This window comes from Maylandia zebra, linkage group LG17 (genome assembly GCF_041146795.1).
Source record: "Maylandia zebra isolate NMK-2024a linkage group LG17, Mzebra_GT3a, whole genome shotgun sequence".
Classification (NCBI taxonomy): Eukaryota; Metazoa; Chordata; class Actinopteri; order Cichliformes; family Cichlidae; genus Maylandia; species Maylandia zebra.
This window is the reverse complement of record NC_135183.1, coordinates 28,828,389-28,848,724: the sequence shown is the minus strand read 5'-3', so window position 1 is coordinate 28,848,724 and position 20,336 is coordinate 28,828,389. Positions and strand designations below refer to the sequence as shown.

The 20,336-nt window shown below is 40.1% G+C and overlaps 1 protein-coding gene across 5 annotated transcripts in view; it reads left to right on the top strand.

Annotated features, from left to right (window-relative positions):
• col7a1l (collagen type VII alpha 1-like) overlaps nucleotides 1-20,336 on the top strand; it is a 78,254-nt gene that overhangs the window by 10,381 nt on the left and 47,537 nt on the right. For all 5 annotated transcript variants that reach the window (XM_076875613.1, XM_076875614.1, XM_076875615.1 and 2 more), the window contains exons 3-42: nucleotides 382-562; nucleotides 1,134-1,293; nucleotides 2,580-2,673; nucleotides 3,750-3,923; nucleotides 4,195-4,358; nucleotides 5,115-5,244; nucleotides 5,330-5,446; nucleotides 5,581-5,736; nucleotides 6,030-6,146; nucleotides 6,243-6,389; nucleotides 6,483-6,602; nucleotides 6,824-6,982; nucleotides 8,299-8,412; nucleotides 8,566-8,715; nucleotides 9,218-9,355; nucleotides 9,692-9,838; nucleotides 10,381-10,500; nucleotides 11,071-11,217; nucleotides 11,745-12,035; nucleotides 12,131-12,270; nucleotides 12,693-12,816; nucleotides 13,243-13,386; nucleotides 13,491-13,678; nucleotides 15,603-15,683; nucleotides 15,780-15,797; nucleotides 15,898-15,921; nucleotides 16,091-16,156; nucleotides 16,633-16,713; nucleotides 17,090-17,116; nucleotides 17,219-17,263; nucleotides 17,386-17,460; nucleotides 17,586-17,681; nucleotides 17,884-17,910; nucleotides 18,097-18,150; nucleotides 18,283-18,354; nucleotides 18,450-18,509; nucleotides 18,628-18,663; nucleotides 18,782-18,826; nucleotides 19,013-19,048; nucleotides 19,182-19,226. In XM_076875613.1, the coding sequence (XP_076731728.1) occupies nucleotides 382-562; nucleotides 1,134-1,293; nucleotides 2,580-2,673; nucleotides 3,750-3,923; nucleotides 4,195-4,358; nucleotides 5,115-5,244; nucleotides 5,330-5,446; nucleotides 5,581-5,736; nucleotides 6,030-6,146; nucleotides 6,243-6,389; nucleotides 6,483-6,602; nucleotides 6,824-6,982; nucleotides 8,299-8,412; nucleotides 8,566-8,715; nucleotides 9,218-9,355; nucleotides 9,692-9,838; nucleotides 10,381-10,500; nucleotides 11,071-11,217; nucleotides 11,745-12,035; nucleotides 12,131-12,270; nucleotides 12,693-12,816; nucleotides 13,243-13,386; nucleotides 13,491-13,678; nucleotides 15,603-15,683; nucleotides 15,780-15,797; nucleotides 15,898-15,921; nucleotides 16,091-16,156; nucleotides 16,633-16,713; nucleotides 17,090-17,116; nucleotides 17,219-17,263; nucleotides 17,386-17,460; nucleotides 17,586-17,681; nucleotides 17,884-17,910; nucleotides 18,097-18,150; nucleotides 18,283-18,354; nucleotides 18,450-18,509; nucleotides 18,628-18,663; nucleotides 18,782-18,826; nucleotides 19,013-19,048; nucleotides 19,182-19,226 (4,310 nt within the window). The remainder of the gene's footprint in view (nucleotides 1-381; nucleotides 563-1,133; nucleotides 1,294-2,579; nucleotides 2,674-3,749; nucleotides 3,924-4,194; nucleotides 4,359-5,114; nucleotides 5,245-5,329; nucleotides 5,447-5,580; nucleotides 5,737-6,029; nucleotides 6,147-6,242; nucleotides 6,390-6,482; nucleotides 6,603-6,823; nucleotides 6,983-8,298; nucleotides 8,413-8,565; nucleotides 8,716-9,217; nucleotides 9,356-9,691; nucleotides 9,839-10,380; nucleotides 10,501-11,070; nucleotides 11,218-11,744; nucleotides 12,036-12,130; nucleotides 12,271-12,692; nucleotides 12,817-13,242; nucleotides 13,387-13,490; nucleotides 13,679-15,602; nucleotides 15,684-15,779; nucleotides 15,798-15,897; nucleotides 15,922-16,090; nucleotides 16,157-16,632; nucleotides 16,714-17,089; nucleotides 17,117-17,218; nucleotides 17,264-17,385; nucleotides 17,461-17,585; nucleotides 17,682-17,883; nucleotides 17,911-18,096; nucleotides 18,151-18,282; nucleotides 18,355-18,449; nucleotides 18,510-18,627; nucleotides 18,664-18,781; nucleotides 18,827-19,012; nucleotides 19,049-19,181; nucleotides 19,227-20,336) is intronic.

Genomic DNA, 20,336 nt, shown 5'->3' with positions numbered 1-20,336 from the left:
TTACCCTGGTAACCAAACGATATGTGTCAGTAAACCACGGTGTAAAGTGCCATTTAAGTGGTTGATAACAGTTTCTACCAATCTGTAGGCAGCATAGCTTTCAGGAACTGTTGGGTATTTATGTAGAATTAGAATTTGGAGAACTCACAATCCACGAGCCATAAAAATACAAAAAAGGATATAGAGAGTATAGAGATATATAGAAGTTTCACCTTTTTTGAAGTTACTGACGAGGTAATGGAATAATAGCTACGTATTAGTATTAGTGCATTTCTTTTTAATTCTTGAATCTTCTTAAAATATATCTTATTGTGTCTTTCTATGCTTCATGTATATGCTACCATTTTACACATATTAATTAATCTTTTCTTCTTTCCTCAGCATGCAGGACAGTGGTTCAGGCCGACATAGTGTTTCTGGTGGATGAGTCCTGGAGCGTGGGTCATAAAGACTTTTCCAGAATCAAAGACTTCATCTCAGCCATCATCTCCTCCTTTCAGGACAATGTGGTCGGAGCTGATGGGGTCCGTTTTGGAGTCACTGTCTTTGGGGATGTTCCAAGGTAGAAGTCAGTCCTGAGCTTGGCACATCGCATGAACCTTTGTGGCAGCTTGGCATAAATTATATTCAGCTGTCTTTTCTACATGATCACTTTCTATGACCACTGACAGGAGACGTAAATAACACTGATCATCTCTACATTATGGCTCCAGTATCTAGTGGGATATACTAGGGAGCACATGAACCTTTTGTCCTTGAAAGTTGATGTGTTTGATTTGTTACAAGAAGGAGAAATGGGCAAGGATAAGGATTTGAGCAAGTTTGTCAAGAAACAGATGTTGGTGGCTAGACAACTGGGTTGTCTGCAGCTCTTCTGGGCTATTTTTAGTCTGTAGTGGTTGGTATCTATCAAAGGTGGTCTGGGGAAGGAACACCAGTGAACCAGCAACAGGATCATTGATGCACTAGGGGAGCAAAGGCTAGCCTGTGTTGTCTGATCCAACAGATGAGCTACTATAGCTGAAGGAGTTATTGCTGGTTCTGATGGAACGGTGACAGAATACACAGTTCTGTGGTCTAATGTGGAAAAATGTTTCTATCTGATCCAGTTTTGTGCTTCTATGTCCATGCAGGATGCGGATTGCTTTGACAGACTACAATTCCCTTGAGGAGGTACTCAGAGCCATCAAAGACCTTCCCTATGAAGGTGGATCCAGGAGGACTGGCATGGCACTCCAGTTTCTGGTCGACTCTGTTTTCAGCCCCGTCATCAGGCGGGATTCTGTCCCGAAGGTACGCTGCTTTACACAGCGAGGTGGATTGTTATACACTGAAAAAGAGAAATTTAAATCTTGGTAATTTTTGACAACATGTTGTTTCACAGGCTTTGGGGAAATTATTGATTTGAGATTACTACCCATGCTGCAAAAACATGCATGTACTGTCTGTTTCGGCCCTGTGTGAAAGGAAATGACTAGTCAGGAATCTATATTTCCACTCCACAGGACATGTGGAAAAAACAAATAAACAGGTTTACCATTCTCACACAGCTGTGAATCTGATTAAACCATCGTGTTATATGCTGAGAATACAAATTGATAATATTTGAAAGGTGCAACAGGGAACAGGATTTATTTTGCTTTCTCTGGTGCTTTGGAGGAAAAATAAAAGATAAAGAAAATACATTTTCCACCACAGATTTTCATCGATTATCAGATGGAGATAAGGCGTGACTGCTAAACATCCAACAGATGGTCATCCACAGTGACTCAACTTGGTTTATGCCAATGACCTTAAAAAAACAAGTGTTAAATTGGGCTTGGTGCATTTCTTGGATCCTAACAAAAATGCCACATTCACCAACTTGTCTCAGAAGTTCCTTGTCAAATATCCAGATACACTTTCTTTCCCACAACTCTCCTTTTCTATCAGACACATTTCCCTGACAGTCTAATACTGTAGTGTAGTCACAGTATAACACAGCTGGTTAGCATTCTAATCATTTCTCTATCTCTGTGTGCATGTGTGAATCATCTTGCTACAGCACACTGGATATGGGAAGGTGGAGAATTGAGGATTAGGCTGATATATTGAATTGTACAGCATGCAAAGCAGCAACTACATTCTCCTGTGGATGCTCTCCACCTCCCTTCCTCACTGACTGAGGGGTGAACTTTGAGTGAACTGAGAGAATTTTCCTTAATGGGGAAATTATTAGACTCAGCTGCAAGCCAGCATCCTTGAATTCCACTTTGAGTTTGGGTCTGATTTATTTAATTATGTTTTCAATTATGTGCTAAACTGCATCAAAAGGCTTTGGAGGCTTTCATGAGAATGGTACTGTTTGCATGGATGCTCTTTTAACACAAACAAATGTTGTTTGGAGGCTTGATTTAAGCCTCCAGTGATGCCAACAATAGTTGAAAACAGAGGTTGAAAGAGAGCAGCTGAAAATGACCCGTATGTGTTTAAATATAATACATTTTACTAGCTTTATATTATGCATTCATTTATCAAGAATTAGCAGATCTTCACATTATTGTCTTTTCTTTACATATGCCATTTTCTGTCCTGTGCAGATTGCTGTTTTGATCACAAATGGACAGTCGGACGACCAGGTCAGTGCTGCAGTCAGAGCAGTAGCAGACAATGGAATTACTGTCTTTGCAGTAGGTGAGTGTGGAAGTTGCTATTGTGAATTCTTTCAACATCCCCACTGCAGCAGCCCTTCAGATTTTATCCAAGCTCTGCCCGCTTATCTGCAGTGTTTGCAGTTAGAAATTCATGTCCTGTGCATTTGAATTCATTGGATTCAGTGTGGGTATTTGTGTGTAGGAGTCTTATTTCTGAGTACCTGAGCGCGCTCATGCTTCTGTATGTATACACACCAAGTTTACTTGCACATACAGTACCTTGCCCTTTTCCCCCTACTCACAGGCATAAGCACACAAGCCCACAACTTACTCCTCACAGCCTGCAGCGATGCAATAATTACTGCTCATTAGCCAATGGTGTGCTAATCGCAGTCATTTTTCATTAGGCAATTCTGTGCCTTCCCAACCCACCCACCCCCACCACTGACACCGAAACCTGCTCCTCTCGTTCATCACCACCGCGTGGCAGCTCGACATGAATCTTGACCGCTAATGCAAAGCCAATATTACCTGTAGAGCTAGAGCAGCCTGGAAAGCATAAATTAAATTATGTCAGCGCCTCCCTGCTCTATGCAGCCTTAGACCTCGTAAGAAATCAACATGCACATTCATGTTGTTTATGTGCAAATTTCATACTGTAGACAACTTATTCAGAGTTGCAAAATGCAAAAATCTCCCAGTGGTTTTCTTTTGTGCATTAGGAAAACTTAAATACTTCACGCCTTGGCATTTAGGGCCCACTTGCACAAACTGAGATTCGTTCCAGAAATTGAACGACTGTGGTTATTTATATGTAAAATATATGTGTATATGGGCACATATTGGAGCTTTTCATATTGAATCTGTCAAAATGCAACACCTCCCCCTGGTGGAGATCAGAAAAAATACAAACAAAACCATTTAATATCCACACAGTGTGCATTAATCGAGTAAACTTCCACATAATCAAAAATTTGTTAATAATACCTTTAAAAAAATCTTGTCATATGTTCACATTTTTTTTGTTTATCATCTTGAATTGGTTATGAAACATTTTTATGCACCTTGGCATAAAAGACTTTATTTCATTATCTTCTTATTTATACTGAAAACCAGGCCTCACGGGGGTTGATGAGGCAGAGCTTAGGAGGGTTGTGTCGGAGCCACATGCCGAGCATCTATTGCCGGTCACTGATTTCTCTACCATGGACACCATCCTCCCCAAACTGTCCCGCAGAGTGTGCCTCACTGCCTCTGAACCCCCACGTCCTGTGAAAACTTCCCAGCCTAGTAAGTTCTTCGTAATATGCTGAAAAAGCTGCCTACTCACTGACAGCTGTTTGCATTTTCATATTGACGAATTGTATTGCACTCTCGCACTTGAAAGGTATAATAAAAATGAATAATAACGTTCTTTTATTTCACTGTACTCTGCAGCTTCTTTGCTAACATAATCTATCTTGTAGACATATTTTACATCAACTTGCATATTTTCTGCTCCATGTTCCGCTCCTCATCCCGTCTGTCTCATCACTCTTTCTACACTTACTTTTAATCGTAGGCGAGGAACGTGTGGTGGGTCCCAGAGACCTTCAGGTTAGCGAACTGGCCCACAGTTCTCTTAGACTGACGTGGAGCCAGGCCACGGGTGATGTCACCGGATATCGCCTCCTGGTCACTCCACTGAGCTCGGAGGGACAACTCCTTCCTGTGCAGCAGAGGCAGGTGAGGAATTGTCCATAGATAAGGTCACTGTTGCATTATTGTTGAGCTAGAGCATGCAATATGTCATCATACTGACTTTCATAGACAGTAAAGCATTTAATTCATGAATTAGTTGGACATCTCAGTTTTTTTTTTACTGCTGATTAATCACCTCACTCTCCATGGAATTCCTCTTTAAAACACATCGATTACATGAACTTCTCATATTAAAAGTTAAAACAGCTGACAACAGCAGCTCACCCCTGTGATCAGTCTAAGTAGTGGACTCATTTCAGTGAGATTTATCTCTCCTGCAGTCATTGTGTAGCACTCCAAACTCGGTGAAACATTTACAAAAGCAATCAACATGAGCAGTCGTCTCAATGATATCAGTGCTTCTTTGTTTCTGCCTAGATTCTGCATTATGTTATAAAACGCAACATAAAACCAAATTTAATTATCGTGGACAAAAGTCTAAACAAACTGTAAAGATGTCAGTGGTTTTTAGAGTTAGATATATAAATGAAATTGAAGCAATAAAGGCAAAACAGCAGGATATTTATGTAAGCGTACTTCCCAAAAATGTCTCTCTGTTCCATTGCAGAGCCTCCAGGTATGTTTATCTTCTGCTCTGACTTGATCATTCTTCCTCTTAATCAATCATCCTCTTCTAAACATCATTCTGTCTTCCACTTTATGTCTCAGGGAAACACAACATACACACTCAAACATACACACACTCAGATCCTTTTGTTCTGCTGTCTGTGTATGTAACAGATGGATCTGAAGGCAGATGTGAGCACAGCCATGGTGACAGAGCTGAGTCCCAAAACCGACTATTCCCTCACCGTCTATGCCATGTACCCAGGCCTCATAGGAGACTCTGCGACAATCAAAGTAAAGACAAGTGAGTGTCTGCTCATGCACCTAGTGTCTCTATTTTTAATTGTATGCTGTCATCTTTCCCTGAGCAACAGGTGTCTGTCTTTCAGCGCCTTTGCCCGAAGTTTCAAACTTCCGTGTTATTGAGGAGGGCCTGTTCTCCCTGCGCCTCGGCTGGACACCCCCCCAGGGGAAGCTAAATGGATTCAAGATCTTCATCCCGAGATGTATGCTGACATAAGTGCATGCTAGATGTTAACTTTGTTTCCAGAGGGGTTTGTTGAAAGAAAGCTGTAATGGGTTCTAATAAAGAGGTTTTTTTAAAAGTATTATTTCTTGTGCATTTATGATTGTTCTCCAGCCAACAGACCAGGATTCATTTATGAGCAGCTGCTTCCCAGAGACATTTCCTCTCATGTGATTGACAGTCTGGAGGAGGATAAGAAGTACACTGTCAGTATTTATGCTGTGTACCCTGAAGGACCAAGTAAACCGGTTTCAGTAGTGGGGAAGACATGTAAGTTTATTAGCTTGGCTCAAAACCCCATCATTATGTTCATTTACATAAACAGGAAAGCCAGAGAGCACGCTCCGGCACACTGGAAGCAGTTTATTAACTGCTTTAAATGTCTCTTCAAACAACACCTAAGAGCAAATATTAAAGTGCAGTACCACAATATTTCCACAGCAGGGTGGTATTGTTTTAGTAAAAAATATTAGCAAGCAGACTCTATTCTCTACTCTGTCATGTCATTGTGTATAATTTACCTAAATTTACCTTTGCATGTATGTGTGGGATGTGCTTAATAGTGAAGTTGGTGCCAGTTCATCAGTTTCTGGTCCAAAATGCCACCACAGACACCGTTCAAGCAAGGTGGGCATCAGTTAAAGGTGCTACAGGATACCGTTTGACATGGGCATCTACAGGTATCGTGGTTAAGTACCTTTCTTGCGAAACAGCTAAAATGCGAAATATTTAATTTAATACATCTCTTTGCTTAAATGTCACTTTATATCTTGTAGAAGGCCACATAGAAAACATAAACCTCGGGGACAATTTTAACTTCTACATGATACAGGGCCTCCACACAGGCTCTGAGTACACCATCACCATCAACCCCATCTTTGGAGACATTGAGGGGCCTATCACCACTGCGAAAATCAAGACATGTAATTAAAAATTTTCAAAATAAAATTGCACCAAAGCAGTAGATAAGATGCATAACAGTCCTCTTTGTCTTTCACTATCTCTCTTTCTGTCAGTGGAAAGTAGTTCAGTACAGACTCTGAAAGTATCTGCTGTGAGCACAAGTACTGCAGTCGTCTCATGGAACAGTGTCCCGGGGGCTACAGGATACAGACTGGCATGGAGACCCACCCCAGGTGATTTATTCAGTCACTATTGTCTGCCGCTGTTTACCCTTGTTTTTTGCAGATATTCTCAACTCGGTTATTTTCTCAATGGACACTTTAACCATAGCAACATGACAGTAGCTTGCGATGAAATACAGGGAAAGAAGGAGGATATTTGCCTCTGATACGAAGTGAAAGTTTGAAGTCACTGAGGAATAACAGACTAACTGTAATGTTAATATTATTTCTAGAGTTTGTTGGTCGGGATCGTCCCAGACAATTGGCTCTGAACACCAGCACTACACAGTACCAGCTGAAAAATGTAGCCCATGATACGGAGTATGTCCTGACGCTTTACGTGCTGTTTGGCGCTGCGGTTGGACCTGGCATCGCTGCCACCTTCAGAACTTGTAAGTAACCTTGTTCACCAGACATCATATTCAAATGTAGGAATAAGCCATTTTTTCATCTTTTTCAATAGACTTTTTTCCCCCAGAAAACTTTTGGGTGTAGCTTTAGTGTTTATTAGAAGGAAGTAAAGATGTAATAAATATTATTTTTAAAAATTGTGTTCCACACTTACCGGAGCAGCTTCCCAGGATGCTTACTGGCTGTTATCAATGAAATCTGACCTCTAGTTGTCTTGTTCCTCTGTGCGGCGTCATCTCAGTCATTCAGTAAGTATAATGGCGAGAGAAAGAGATCTGGTTTTGTTTGATTGGCATGTGGCCATGGTAACAGGAGTATATCTATGTTCTTATGGTGCTATGTTTCCTCAGTTCAATATTGCTTTACCATTCTATTGCAGACACACACATACAAAAACATTGGGTAACACTCTATAGAACTTTTTGACGCGTACCCACAATAGCCCATAAGTCATAAGTCACATTAGGTGCTTAGTTAGCTGGAAAATATGCATTTTTCCAGCTTCCCATTATGTGCCTTTTAGAGCTCAGGAACATAGGACCCTTGGGGCACAGGAATGACTCCATTTCAACCACAGTTCCTACTTCTGTCACTTCTCTTAAAGTCTAAAAGGGTTTTTTTCATGACTGAAACTAGAAAGCTAAATAGTTTTTCAAACTTCTCTGTATTACTGAAAGTACTCAGATATGCCAGCTTGCACAGTCTATAAGCAGTAGAGCTGTGGAGCTGTTCCCATTATTGGTTCTCTGTTTTGTCTGTTGTGGGTGCATGCACACAGGTGACGTAATAATGATATCACATCATTCCACTGATATCCAGGAGCACTTATATCAAGCTTTCACTATCAAGCTAACAATGCCTGGGACGAAAAATATTAAAAACTAAACATTAAACCTTATAAAGATGAATGCAAACAAACCTTGAAACCTTGATAAGAAATTTTGATATGTAAATGGTTCATGAGGAGAGAATTGAATTCAGTGGTGCAATGCACAACGAATTTTGGGGGCAACACTACATGCTAAACAGACTTTTTTGTTTGTATTAACCATGACCACACACATCGTCACTGACCTCTGTTACATGTGTAACCACACCCAACGAATTGGTGTCCTGACACTGAAGTGAGCAGTGCGTTTAGTGATCAGCAGACTTTCAGCAACTTCCAAAATGGGCTTTAAGAAAAAAAGTCACGATGAGGAAATCAAAAACGCCAAAGATTTGTGATTCATCTTTTTTACTTGAAACAGGGTATTTATAAGATCAGTCCTTGATGTTTTTTCTTTCATTTTTTCAGCTCCTTTGGGTTATGTCTCTAACTTCAAGGTGACATCCTACACAAGCACCACTATAGATGTGGCGTGGAGTCCCATCGTTGGAGCCACCGAGTACAAACTCTCATGGAAAACAGGTAATATATTTATACCTATTCCTTCCCATTACACCATTTTAAAGCATGCCAGCATGCCAGCCCGATTAAAGACCCTCTATTTACCATACATTATCTTTACAACAGATAGATGGATAATTTGTCTTTTGTTTTGTTTTCGTCTGATGCTTGCAGATAATAGCAAACCCCAAGTCCAGTACCTGGATCGTAGCATCCTCTTCCATCGTCTCAAAGACCTGAATCCACAGTCTACCTACACAGTCACCATCTGTGCAGTGTATGGCAACTCAGAGGGACCAGAAATCTCCTTATCTCAGCTCACAGGTACTAAACATATGTGAAGTCTCAGTGACTTTGAATTTATCATGAGCCATCTTTAGATCTAAAATGGCTCTGTGCAGCTGTGCCCCCATCGTAATTAAATGGGAAGGGTACGGCAAAGTTCCCCAATCTGTGCCACATAAACCCTCGTAAGTGTCGCCGTTTGACTGACATGTCATGTACTTTGGTCTTCCCGTTATAACCACAGTTCCTGCTGCTGTCACTTGTAGTATGTGTCACTGAGTCCAAGTCAGCAGGGCTGCTATCATTCTATCACTGTCACTGTCAGAGTGTTATTCCGAGCTTCAAGTGCTACGTTTATTACAGTGTAAAATAATAGGGAGGGGTAAGTAAAGTCACATCAGCAATTTTTTCAGATATTTTAATCACATATTTTATGATTTCTGGGTCCTTAATGCATTGTGATGTGAAAAAAAAATTGTTACAGCTTTATGGTATAAAACCTGGATTAACATCTCCTGTGGTCATGTTATGTTATGCTTAGCTGCAGTGTCAGAGTCAGATCCAATCCAGCCAGTGAGGGAGGTGAAGGTTGAGGACATTGGAGTAAATTCCTTCACACTATCTTGGAAAAAAGCATCAGGGGCTTCTGGATACAAAATCTCTTGGATCCCATTTCTTGGTAAGAAACCACATAAATAAACCACCCAAATGTGTATTCTAATGCCTCAGGCTATGAACAAGTAGACATAATATACAGTAGAATTACAACTGCATTTACATCTCTGGATCAGAGAAGCTGAGAAAATTTTTTTTCACTCGGGTCGATGAAAATATTAAGCATGTCTTAAATTAAAATATTTGCAGTATTTTCCTATTACAGCATCTAGCAGCATAATGAGTTACCACTCCTCAGTTTAGACTCTTGTGACTCATTGTATAACAGTTTCATCCGTAAATGACTGCAAACACGGTTGTTTGACACTTTCATGCTGGATTTAATTATTCTGTGCACTAGGGGGTGATGAGAAGTCCCATGTGGTATCGGCTGATTTTGCCTCCTACACCATCCGCAACCTGCGAGAGAGCTCAGCTTACAAGATCCAGGTGTCCTCCATGGTGGGCAGCAGGGAAGGAAGCGCTGTCCTGGTCACAGCACGTACCTGTGAGTCCTGCCTGGCCCTGGTAGTAGGGAACAGTCTGAGTTTCAGGGAAATGTTCAGTAATATATGTTTCACCAGTTTCCTTAAACAGATTATGTGTAAATGCCACTACGGTGGCTTAAAATTTAGTAGATTTAAAAGTACCTCGTATTGAAAGTTCCAATGAGCAGCTACCAAAATGCAAGTTAAACACTTTGAGTCAACTCAAAATCTTTTATCAGAGGCTATGAAAAACTTCTCCAATTACTTTGAGCCTCATAAAATCACTACGTTTAAAATGGTTGTATTTCAGGAACAAGTCATTCAAAACTTTTGTCAAACCTCTTGAGTCAAAGCTGAAAGTTTGCACTTCAATCACATATTGATGGCCTAATTTAAAATCTAATGTGGTGGATGCAAAAAAAAAAACTTTTATGTACATATATGCGCCTAATACTGGGAATGTTAAAGTTTATATTCATTAGGACGTATGATATAATAAATCCACCTAATGTCACTTGTTTCTTTATGTCATTATTCATCAGAGCTATTTTGTGTGTTTCAGTGGATCTTCCCAAAGTAGAAGGATTTGTTGCTTTGAATACAACAGATAACAGTACTGTTCTGAACTGGACACGCGTAGCTGGTGCCTCAGGATATCGCCTCTCCTGGAGGCACATCTCAGGTCAGTAAGCAACCACAACTTGATAAAGCACCTTCTTATAATTCATGCAACTTTCTTTTAGGCTCCAGAGATGAATTACATATTATGTAAATGATATTACACTGCATACAGAGACCTGCCATAAACATTCTTTTATTTAGCAGGTCTTGGTCTGAAAAGGCAATATTTGCCTGAATAAAACACAAGTATCCCAGCATGCCAGGAATAATTGTTTAGAGATTTCAAAGTGTTTTAACCATGATATGTCTTTTGTGAATAAAGTGGCAACATAAGCACCCTTTTGTTAATAAGGTGAAAAGTCTTATTAACAAAATTCCTAAAGTAATATTGTCATAATTGACAGAATCTCCGTACATGTAATTTGTCACCAGATGTTCAGATATATCATTTTTATTTGTAGATTTGACACATTATTTTACAGGTTATTAAAAAATACTGTTTGCTTTCCTTTTTATACACTCAAATCCATTTTAGTATAAAGATTTATTTTCCTATTTCTTATTTCTTGAATCCATACTGTCACAAGTGATCACTTTGCAACACCATGTTTTCTATGTATGTTTTTTTCAGTGTTTGACACAAAAACAGAAATCCTTGGCCCTGGATTCACCTACTATAAGATCAGTGATCTCTTGTATGGCAGAACATATCTTTTCACCATCAGACCTTTGTATGGAGAAGTGGAGGGGCCTATAAGCACCATGTATCAGAGAATATGTAAGACTCTCTCCAAGTTGTTTGACTGAATGACAGACATACACTTCAGATCCTTCTGTTTACTTTAATACATCCACTGATCAGGCTATAATACCTACAGTCACATCACACTATACTGTGTGTGTATTTTTATTTTTGTAAGCATAAAATTGACAAAGCTCAAATTAGCTTCCTGAAGAAAAGAAATGCTATCTTAGCTAAGTGTTAAGCTATTTAGCACTACATCTCTCATATGGCCATCTTATTCTAAACTTCATGAATGCTTTAAAATGTTGAACCTATTTGTCTGACTACCCATGCATCTTTCTTAGCTTTCTATTGTCAGCTGTTCTGTTTGTTGATATTCAGTGAACACCTACAGGAGCTTTTTCCTAAGACTGGTACAAGCTGAAAACCCAAACTGAAGAATGCTGCAGCAGTGTTTTATTGCTTCCTTTGCAATCCCATTTGTTGTTCCAGCAAAGACTCTGTTTGACTCCAGAGACTTCAAGCGTTTGATTTATTTGTTATGGTTCTGTGTATCACAGTGGGACCAGCTCGCCCAGCGTTAACAGTCCAGCCTGTGCCACCTACAGTGCCCCCCCATTCCCCACCTAACACTGGGGACTCCCAGACTGCCTCTATCATCAACACAACCACTGCTCAATCACCCATGAGGACCACCTGGCACCCTGATGTTGTGCTTCCAACTGAGTCCTTAACAACCAAGAAGCCCCACGTTCAGCCAAGTGTCACTGAGGGCAAGGCAGGAGCAGTCACGTCCTTTCGATTAACCACACTGAGTAGAGTGACAGAGAAAAAAACACCACCACAACCAGGTATTTTAGAGATTCTCTTATATTTTTTCCCTCATGCTAAATAATATGTAGCATATTTTTTAGTTAGAACTGTTTTCTGTCCTGTTTCTGTCCAGTGTGCGGTAAGACCAAAGCGGATATAGTGTTCTTGGTGGATGAGTCGTCGAGCATTGGCACTGACAACTTTAGGAAGATGAAAGACTTCATATTTCGAGTGGCTACATACTTCCCCGTAATTGGTTCACAGGGCACGCAGGTTAGTTGCTCAGTAAAAACTTTTCTTTGTACTGTGCTGAAGATAAAACTTTCAGGTGTTTAATTTTATCACTTTGGCTGTGAGTCTGTTTAGACAATTACAAATTGGACTCGATTGCAGTTTTTGAGTCATAATAGCTGCCCGGAAGGTGAGTCTCATGTGCAGGCTTAGACCATTAGCAGTAACATAATGTGCTCTTCTCCACCAAATGGGCTGAATCAGACTCAAACATTGGCAGAAAGGAGACACATGGCATAATGCCATTTTTTTGTCAGCCAAGGAGGCAAGCACAAGCAAATATATAGTTCTTATGATCTTTGTTTTGAAGAATGAAGTTTCATCACAGTCAGCTGTGATCTAAAAATCCTTTATATTGCTGTTATGATGATGTGCATTTTCTCACTCTCTCAATCTTCTTTCAGATAGCTGTGGTTCATTACAGCGATGAGCCTCGCATTGAATTCCGCCTTAATGACTTCAAAGACAGAAACTCTGTGCTCAGGGCTCTCAGAGCGCTGCGTTATGGAGGGGGCAACACCAAAACCGGTTGGTGATACTCACACAGATGTGCACCATGCTTTGTCTCATTTTGCCAGCTATCTTCAGTGGGCCAGGAGCCTCTTTTACTATTTCCTGTATTGAAAACCATAGCCTTTTTAACAGGTGTCACACTGTTCTGTTACCAAACACCTGCACACTAACTGCTGATGTAGTTAGTATCATATGAGATGATCTTTTATTGTGCATGGGCAAATTGAATTTTGTGTAAAAAAAAGAAAGAAAGAAAAGTTGTTGAATCAGTGAGATGATACAAGAATTCATATGGTCCAGGACCACAAATAATAACATGGCTGAAGAATCTCATTACAGTGCTGGAAAACTAGCAAACATAATCCACCAGAATTTAACCAAAAGTCATATTACTTTCTCTTAAAACTTATTTTTTGTTGTTTTTGTTCTTTTGTTCCTCAGGAAAAGGCATCAGCTATGTTCTGCAAGAACTGTTCCAGGAGGCTCATGGGATGAGGCAGGATGTACCCCATGTTCTGGTTTTGTTTACAGATGGCAAGGCCCAAGACAATGTGGTGCCACCCTCCAGAATTGCCCGCGCCTTGGGTGAGTTATAATATAAACTGTTCAAAACACGTGAACGGATTTTTCACTCATTAAAAGTTTAAACTAAAATATTCAGTTATCATGTTACGATTGTGTCTCTGTAGGGGTCAGCGTCCTGGCAGTTGGAGTTTCGAATGCAGATCGTGAAGAACTGAATAAAATTGCAGCTCCCACCAGCTACAAAAACATCTTCTATTCACCAACTTTTGATGATTTTCCCTCCGTGGAGAGAGAATTTATCAGAAGCCTCTGTAGCGACGAACTCATCACAGAGTTCAAACTACAAGATGAGGTGAGGTAAAAAAAATAAGGCAAAGGTATTGCTTGTCTGTCTGTAAGAAACTAAAACAAATAAATGACTGTAAATGTAGAAAATCTTTGTTCATAAGCGATACATACAAGTATGCGTTGTAGGAGATTTTGTTGTATTGGGACAGCTTTTATACTGTGCCTGTAAAGTGAACATACTTGCACGTGTAGGTGGATCTTCTAAAACACCTGTGGAGCCTATTATTTGTGTCTAATGACCATGTATTACACAGAGGTCCATCCATCCATCCATCCATTTTCATCCGCTTTGTCCGGGGCCAGGTCGCGGGGGCAGCAGCCTAAGCAAAGAGGCCCAGACCTCCCTTTCCCCAGCCACCTCCTCCAGCTTATCCGGGGGAATACCAAGGCGTTCCCAGGCCAGCCGAGAGATATAATCTCTCCAGCGTGTCCTGGGTCTGCCCCGGGGCCTCCTCCCGGTGGGACATGCCTGGAACACCTCACCCAGGAGGCGCCCAGGGGGCATCCTTGTCAGATGCCCGAACCACCTCAGCTGGCTCCTTTCGATGTGGAGCAGCAGCTGCTCTACTCTGAGCCCCTCCCGGATGGCCGAACTTCTCACCCTATCTCTAAGGGAGAGGCCAGCCACCCTTCGGAGGAAGCTCATTTCTGCCGCTTGTATCCGCGATCTCGTTCTTTCGGTCACTACCCACAGCTCGTGGCCATAGGTGAGGGTAGGGACGTAGATCGACCGGTAAATTGAGAGCTTCGCTTTTACACTCAGCTCCCTCTTCACCACGACGGACCGGTGCAGCGTCCGCATTACTGCAGCTGCAGCCCCAATCCGTCTGTCGATCTCCGGCTCCCTTCTCCAGGGAGAAGGTCCATCCAGTTAATTTTAAATTTGCACACAAAGGCTCTGCAGGTGAGAAAACGTCACCATTCTTTACTTGACGTCAGACTGGAGGACGTAACTGCAGACTCAGCCCATTTCTGATGATGTGTTTTGAGAGGCTGGTTTTTCATAAAAGACAATAGACCTGTCCACATAGATCCTCAGCAGTTGGCTCCACTGTCCCCCGTCTTCACACACCTTGATAATAAATAAAGCCTCTGTGAATGCTGCTGATTTGAGCTTCGCATTCAATAATGAAACTCAAAATTTCTTTTCTAAAAATGAGTAGGTGTGGTAGAAACGTCATAGATTTCCTGGTGCAATCAGTAGGAAAAAACGGAGCTCTGCAGTGTTCAAGCAGTTGATTTTTTTCCTTTTGTTGTTTACTTGTTGTCGGGCCAGCACCTGCCCCTCTTTTGTTGTGGATGTACATGTATTTTTCTTGTTCATATCCTGAGGACATGAGCAATCTTGCGGTGTGGTAGCCAGAGAACAATCAACTGCACATTGTAAGGAAAAAAATAAGCAGGTGATTTTAGAAGAAAGGAGGCAAAGACAGACACACCTGTTTTTTTGGGGGTTTTTTTAGGTGCAGCAGATAAACAGCTTCAAATTTCTCTGAATCAATATCACAGATAGAACTTTCCAAGTCACTAAGTCACTTATAGCGACGAGCATAAAAAAGTGTCCTAACTGGGAAATTCAGCAACTGGCACTACATGTGGTGTCTCTGCTGCTTAACCAATTAACTTTGAAGTTTCTTTCTTCAGGCCACAAGACTACACGTGTGAAGCTCTGAGATCCCCCCCCTTCACTGCAAACAGTAGCTTTACTTTTATGACTCAAATAGTGAATAATTCATTCAGAATTTTTGGTAGCACAAACAGACTACATCTCAAATTTGTTATACAACCTTGTGTTGCATAATAGGAATTCAAATTATTCTTGACGAGCAAATTCAAAGAAGCTTTGTAGTGAGCCTTCTCTGCTTCTGTAGTCTACTTAAAAGTCAGTTGAATAGTTTGTAATGCATTCATTTTTTTTTCATTTTCAGGGTGCTCAGCTAGACACCCCCACTGATGACCCAGAGGAGATGCTTAAGCCCGAGGGTCCATGCCTAACTCAGTGCATGAAGGTTTGTTTGATTCTTTCTCCTGCAAAGTTATAATCGTGAGTTGTTAAACCTTGTTATTCTGCAGTGATTAATCATATGAATTTTCTGTTTTTTCAGGGCCAAAAAGGGGAAAAGGTGAGTTACTGTATTTGACTCAGACAAAACTGATGCATTTTTTCCTGTAACATTTCATAAACTTATTTCTTTATTTTTTGATAATCTTTTATTCTTTCAGGGAGACAGTTTGGGTCTTGGTCTGGTATGTTTGTTCTTACTTTATGTCGCCTTTTAAATAATACGCTTAAACTTTATTCTCCCTTCTATTCAGTTTTTCACTGGCCCCGCTTCTGCCTTGTATATTCAGATACACTTTTTTACTTATCATCAACCAAACCTTTAAAAAATAACAATTATTAATGTTGTTGTAGAGATTCAGACAAAGCCCTGGAGAGTTTGATCCTTTCACATCTTCAAAAGGAGAAAAAGGAGAAAGGGTAAGCATCAGCACATACAGCATATGTTAATTGTATGTGCATGAATATATGTACATAAATAATAATAAGGTTGTTTGTGCACATTACACATAAATGCCTTAGTTATTATTTGTTGTCTTCAACATCTGCCCTTTATTACCTTATACTAGCACATGCAGTATGAGTGACAAAAAGCAAAATAGTTTTAGCAACAAGAGTTGCATGTAAACAAAACATGAATTAAGATGTTTGTAGAGCATTTCAGCTTCAAAAGTATGTGAAACCTCGTCTTTTAAACCATTTGCATTAAATTAGTTCCCGTGTACTGTCTTCTTTGAATTCAGTATATACAATTAGTGTTATGTTTAAATGCTGTATCGAAACCACTAACAGTGCAGTAGTATTTGTGTCCCTCTGCAATTTGTTATTTAATATATATATATATTTTTATTAATATTTTTATTTTCAGGACTGACTCTAATGTCTTAATTTGACAGGGACTTCCTGGAACTGACGGTGTTCCTGGTTTGCCAGGTCGCCCAGGAAGAACTGGACCACCGGGTTCTGCTGGCCAACGGGTACCTAAAGTCATATGAAAATGATTTTACAGCAGTATAAGCAGTCCTGTGCAAAGAGTGTATGCACAGCTCTCTTGAGGTCCAAGCATTTCAGTCAGGTTGTGGTCTGAACTTCGACAGGACGTACGGAGATGGCCTCACATTTGATCTACTTATTGCAAGGAGCAAAGTTATCCCCCCTCCACCACCGTGCTTGACAGTTGGCATGAGGTGTTTGTGCTGATATGCTGTGTTTAATTTGTTGTGCAGTGCATCATAGGTCTGCATATAGTGCTACAAGAACGTTCCTTTTCTCACGCTTGTATATCCATATAGAACAGAATTTCACACTTATCTGATCTGAACCTGAAAATATGATTACTTTCTAAATTTCCAGGGCCCTACAGGTGTTCCAGGTGACATGGTGAGAACAAAATATCTGTAAAAAAAAAATAGATTGATTAATTGTGTCATCTATATTCTTTGGAGACTGTAAAGGATTTTTGAAACAGTCTTTTCATGGTAGGGTCCACCTGGGCTCCCTGGTCCAAAGGGACAGAGAGGAGAGAGAGTAAGTGTAATCCATGCATTTAATTTTGCTTTCTATTCATGAGACAGATGTTTATGCACTTTTAAGATTTGTATGCTGCAACAACAATGAACAGAGTCTTTTTTTTTTTGCCTTCCTCTCAGGGAGAGCCGGGATACGTCATAGCTGGTACAGATGCAAATTTTGTGCCCGGACGAAAAGGAGAGCCAGGCTCCTCAGTGAGTTTTCGAGAAGGCAAAAAAAATAAAATAAAAAATTTCCCCAAAAAACAAACAAATAAACAAGTAGTTTTTGAAAGGTAATCTTTAAGGCATTTTAAGATACTTTTAACTGCATGTTACAGGGTCCCCCAGGACCTCCCAGTCTTCCAGGGGTCAATGGAGCTCCAGGTCTGCCTGGTCAGCCAGGATCACCGGGGCCACCAGGAATAGCTGTCAAGGTAACGTAAATTCAAGGGAAGCAAAGAAAAAAAAGGGCATTGTAATTACACCCCACCTTTTTTTAATTCATGATGTTTTATAATGCCTGTCACTGCACATCACATAATGTCAAGACAGCTTGGAGTATTTAGTATGAAGAGTCACAAAGATGTTTTGACAGCACAGTCCAACAAAGCTGCTTCTACTGTTTGCACTTCGCAGGGAGATCCCGGAGAGCCGGGTACAAAAGTAAGTATGAAAGCTGTCTTCTTGTCGTTTTATACATTTGCTCAAAAAAAACCCCCGAATCCCTACTTTTAATTTACTTTCATAAATGTTGTATATCAGCCTATTTTCAAACCGCTTGGTTATTTTGTTATATAATATGTCTTGTTGTGTTTGCATATCTTATAATATTTCATTTATTTTTGAAAGGGCTTACGTGGGAAGCAGGGCGTGAAAGGAGACAAAGGAGAGCCGGGAAAAGATGTAAGCACATAGCTGATAAAATGATAGTGTTCGGGCAGCTTAGTTAAGAAAAAAATAAAACAGAATTTGAGACGTTTCTGTGCCCGCTTTGTCTCTCACATCGCAAACTGACACATGTGCAAACTGCTGCAGGGCATTGCAGGTTTGCCTGGTCCCATTGGTGTTGATGGGGGACCAGGACTGCCAGGTCAGAAAGGAGAAAAGGTAATTTTGAATTACAGCTTTTGTGCTTATAAAGACCCTAAGTGCATAATTACTAAAAATACTTTATTGTTTGTAATATTTATTTTTTCTTGCAGGGTGAGGAGGGAGTTGGCATACAAGGTGTTCAAGGTCCTCATGGAGAGAAAGGAGAGAAGGTACCTTACAGCAGACATGAAGGACACAGAGTTTAGTCATCAGCTTGACTTTGGAGAATAGTCTGCACTGCATTAAAGACTGGATTATTTGTGTGTTTGTTTTACTTTTGTCATGCAGGGAGATATTGGATTAGCAGGACCAGTTGGCCCAAAGGTACCAAAATATACATTTTTAAACTCAGATTTTTGCTAATATTCTAAAGTAATCTAAACCCCCCTTATTGTTAAAACTTTATTGTGGGTTCACATGTTTCTTCACTTTGTCTTTTAAGGGTGAGCGTGGAGAGCAGGGCATCCAGGGAATCATTGGACCTCGGGTGTGCACTTTATCACCAACTGAATAGTCACATATGACTACCCTGCATGTTTTATACTTAAATGCATATAAATGAATTGCACTTCCTTCTAATAAAATGAAGCAGATTTATCACAGATAAAAGTGAAGACTGCATAACAATCATTGATGAATTAATTTAAAGCAAGTGATTTATTTATACCCGCAGGGGAAAAAAGGAATGAAAGGGGAGCCAGGAGACAAGGTGAGGTCATTCACATATAAATTCTTTCTGCTTTACAATTATCATGCATATGAATGTGAAGATTCATTTTAGATTAACAAGAATAAGGCTGCTTACAAAAAAAGTGTGCGTTAACATTTTCTTTCTTCTTTAGGGAGACCAAGGAGAGGTGGGACCAATAGGACCACAAGGACCCCCAGTGAGTGAGGATTGCATCTTATACAATGTGGCATCAGATTTATTAGTAATAATGATAATAATAATAATAAAAGTTTAATTATACAACGCTTTTCAAAACACAGTCACAGTTTAAAGATAAATAAATACAGTTCAACATACAGACACATAGTGACACATTCATTTCAACAGACACACTTTTATACACACAAAAAATATAAACTGTGGCCCATAATAATTGCGGAAAGCTAACTTATAGAAATGAGTTTTCGTCATTTTTTAAAAGCAAACCAATCATCCTGATAAGCTAAGAAAGGCTTTTCTGAAACCTCATTAGCGTGATTGGCTCTTGTTTTAAGGTAAGAGCATGGAACAATTAAGAGACCTCGATGAGATGATCTACGAAGTGATAAGTTGAGCAGACACATATATAGTTTATGTCAGAGATCTAAAAGTTTAAAGGTTTTAAGAGGTTTAAAAGAAAAGAGAAAATCTTTATTGTCAGACAAAGACTGAATTATCCTGCTACTACTTTTTGAGGAGTATGGATGAGACTTTCAAACCTAAGAACACTGCACCAACTTTCAAGCATGGTGGTAGCAGCATCATGCTCTGGGGTTGTTTTGTTGCCAGTGGTGCTGGTATATTGCACAAGTAATGGAATAATAAATAAGGACTGTCTCCAAACACAAACACTGTAATGTCCTTTCCAAAGTCCCGACCTCAACCCTTTTGAAAATTTGTAGACTATGCTTAGTCAGGAAATGCCAGAAAACCAACCAGTTTAAATGAATCCTACAAATTCTGCCAAGAGGACCCCAGCCAGAATTATCCTGGCGGGATTTGTGATCAGTTGTCGATGGCTACCTAAAGCATCCCGTCAAACTGCAACTTGCTGAGACACATTTAACCAAATATCAGTATATTAGAATATGCATATATTTGAACCTGTATGTACACCTTCGACTCTGTGGGGATTAGAGAAGATCGAAATAAATTGGAACAGATGTTAAAAGAATTTATCAAAAGCTATAAAGAAATCTAAAAAACAAGGGAGGGGCAAATGCAGTGTTTTTATTTTGCACCAGCTCTGAAAACTAAAAGACTAGCTTTAAACCTATTAATAACTTTT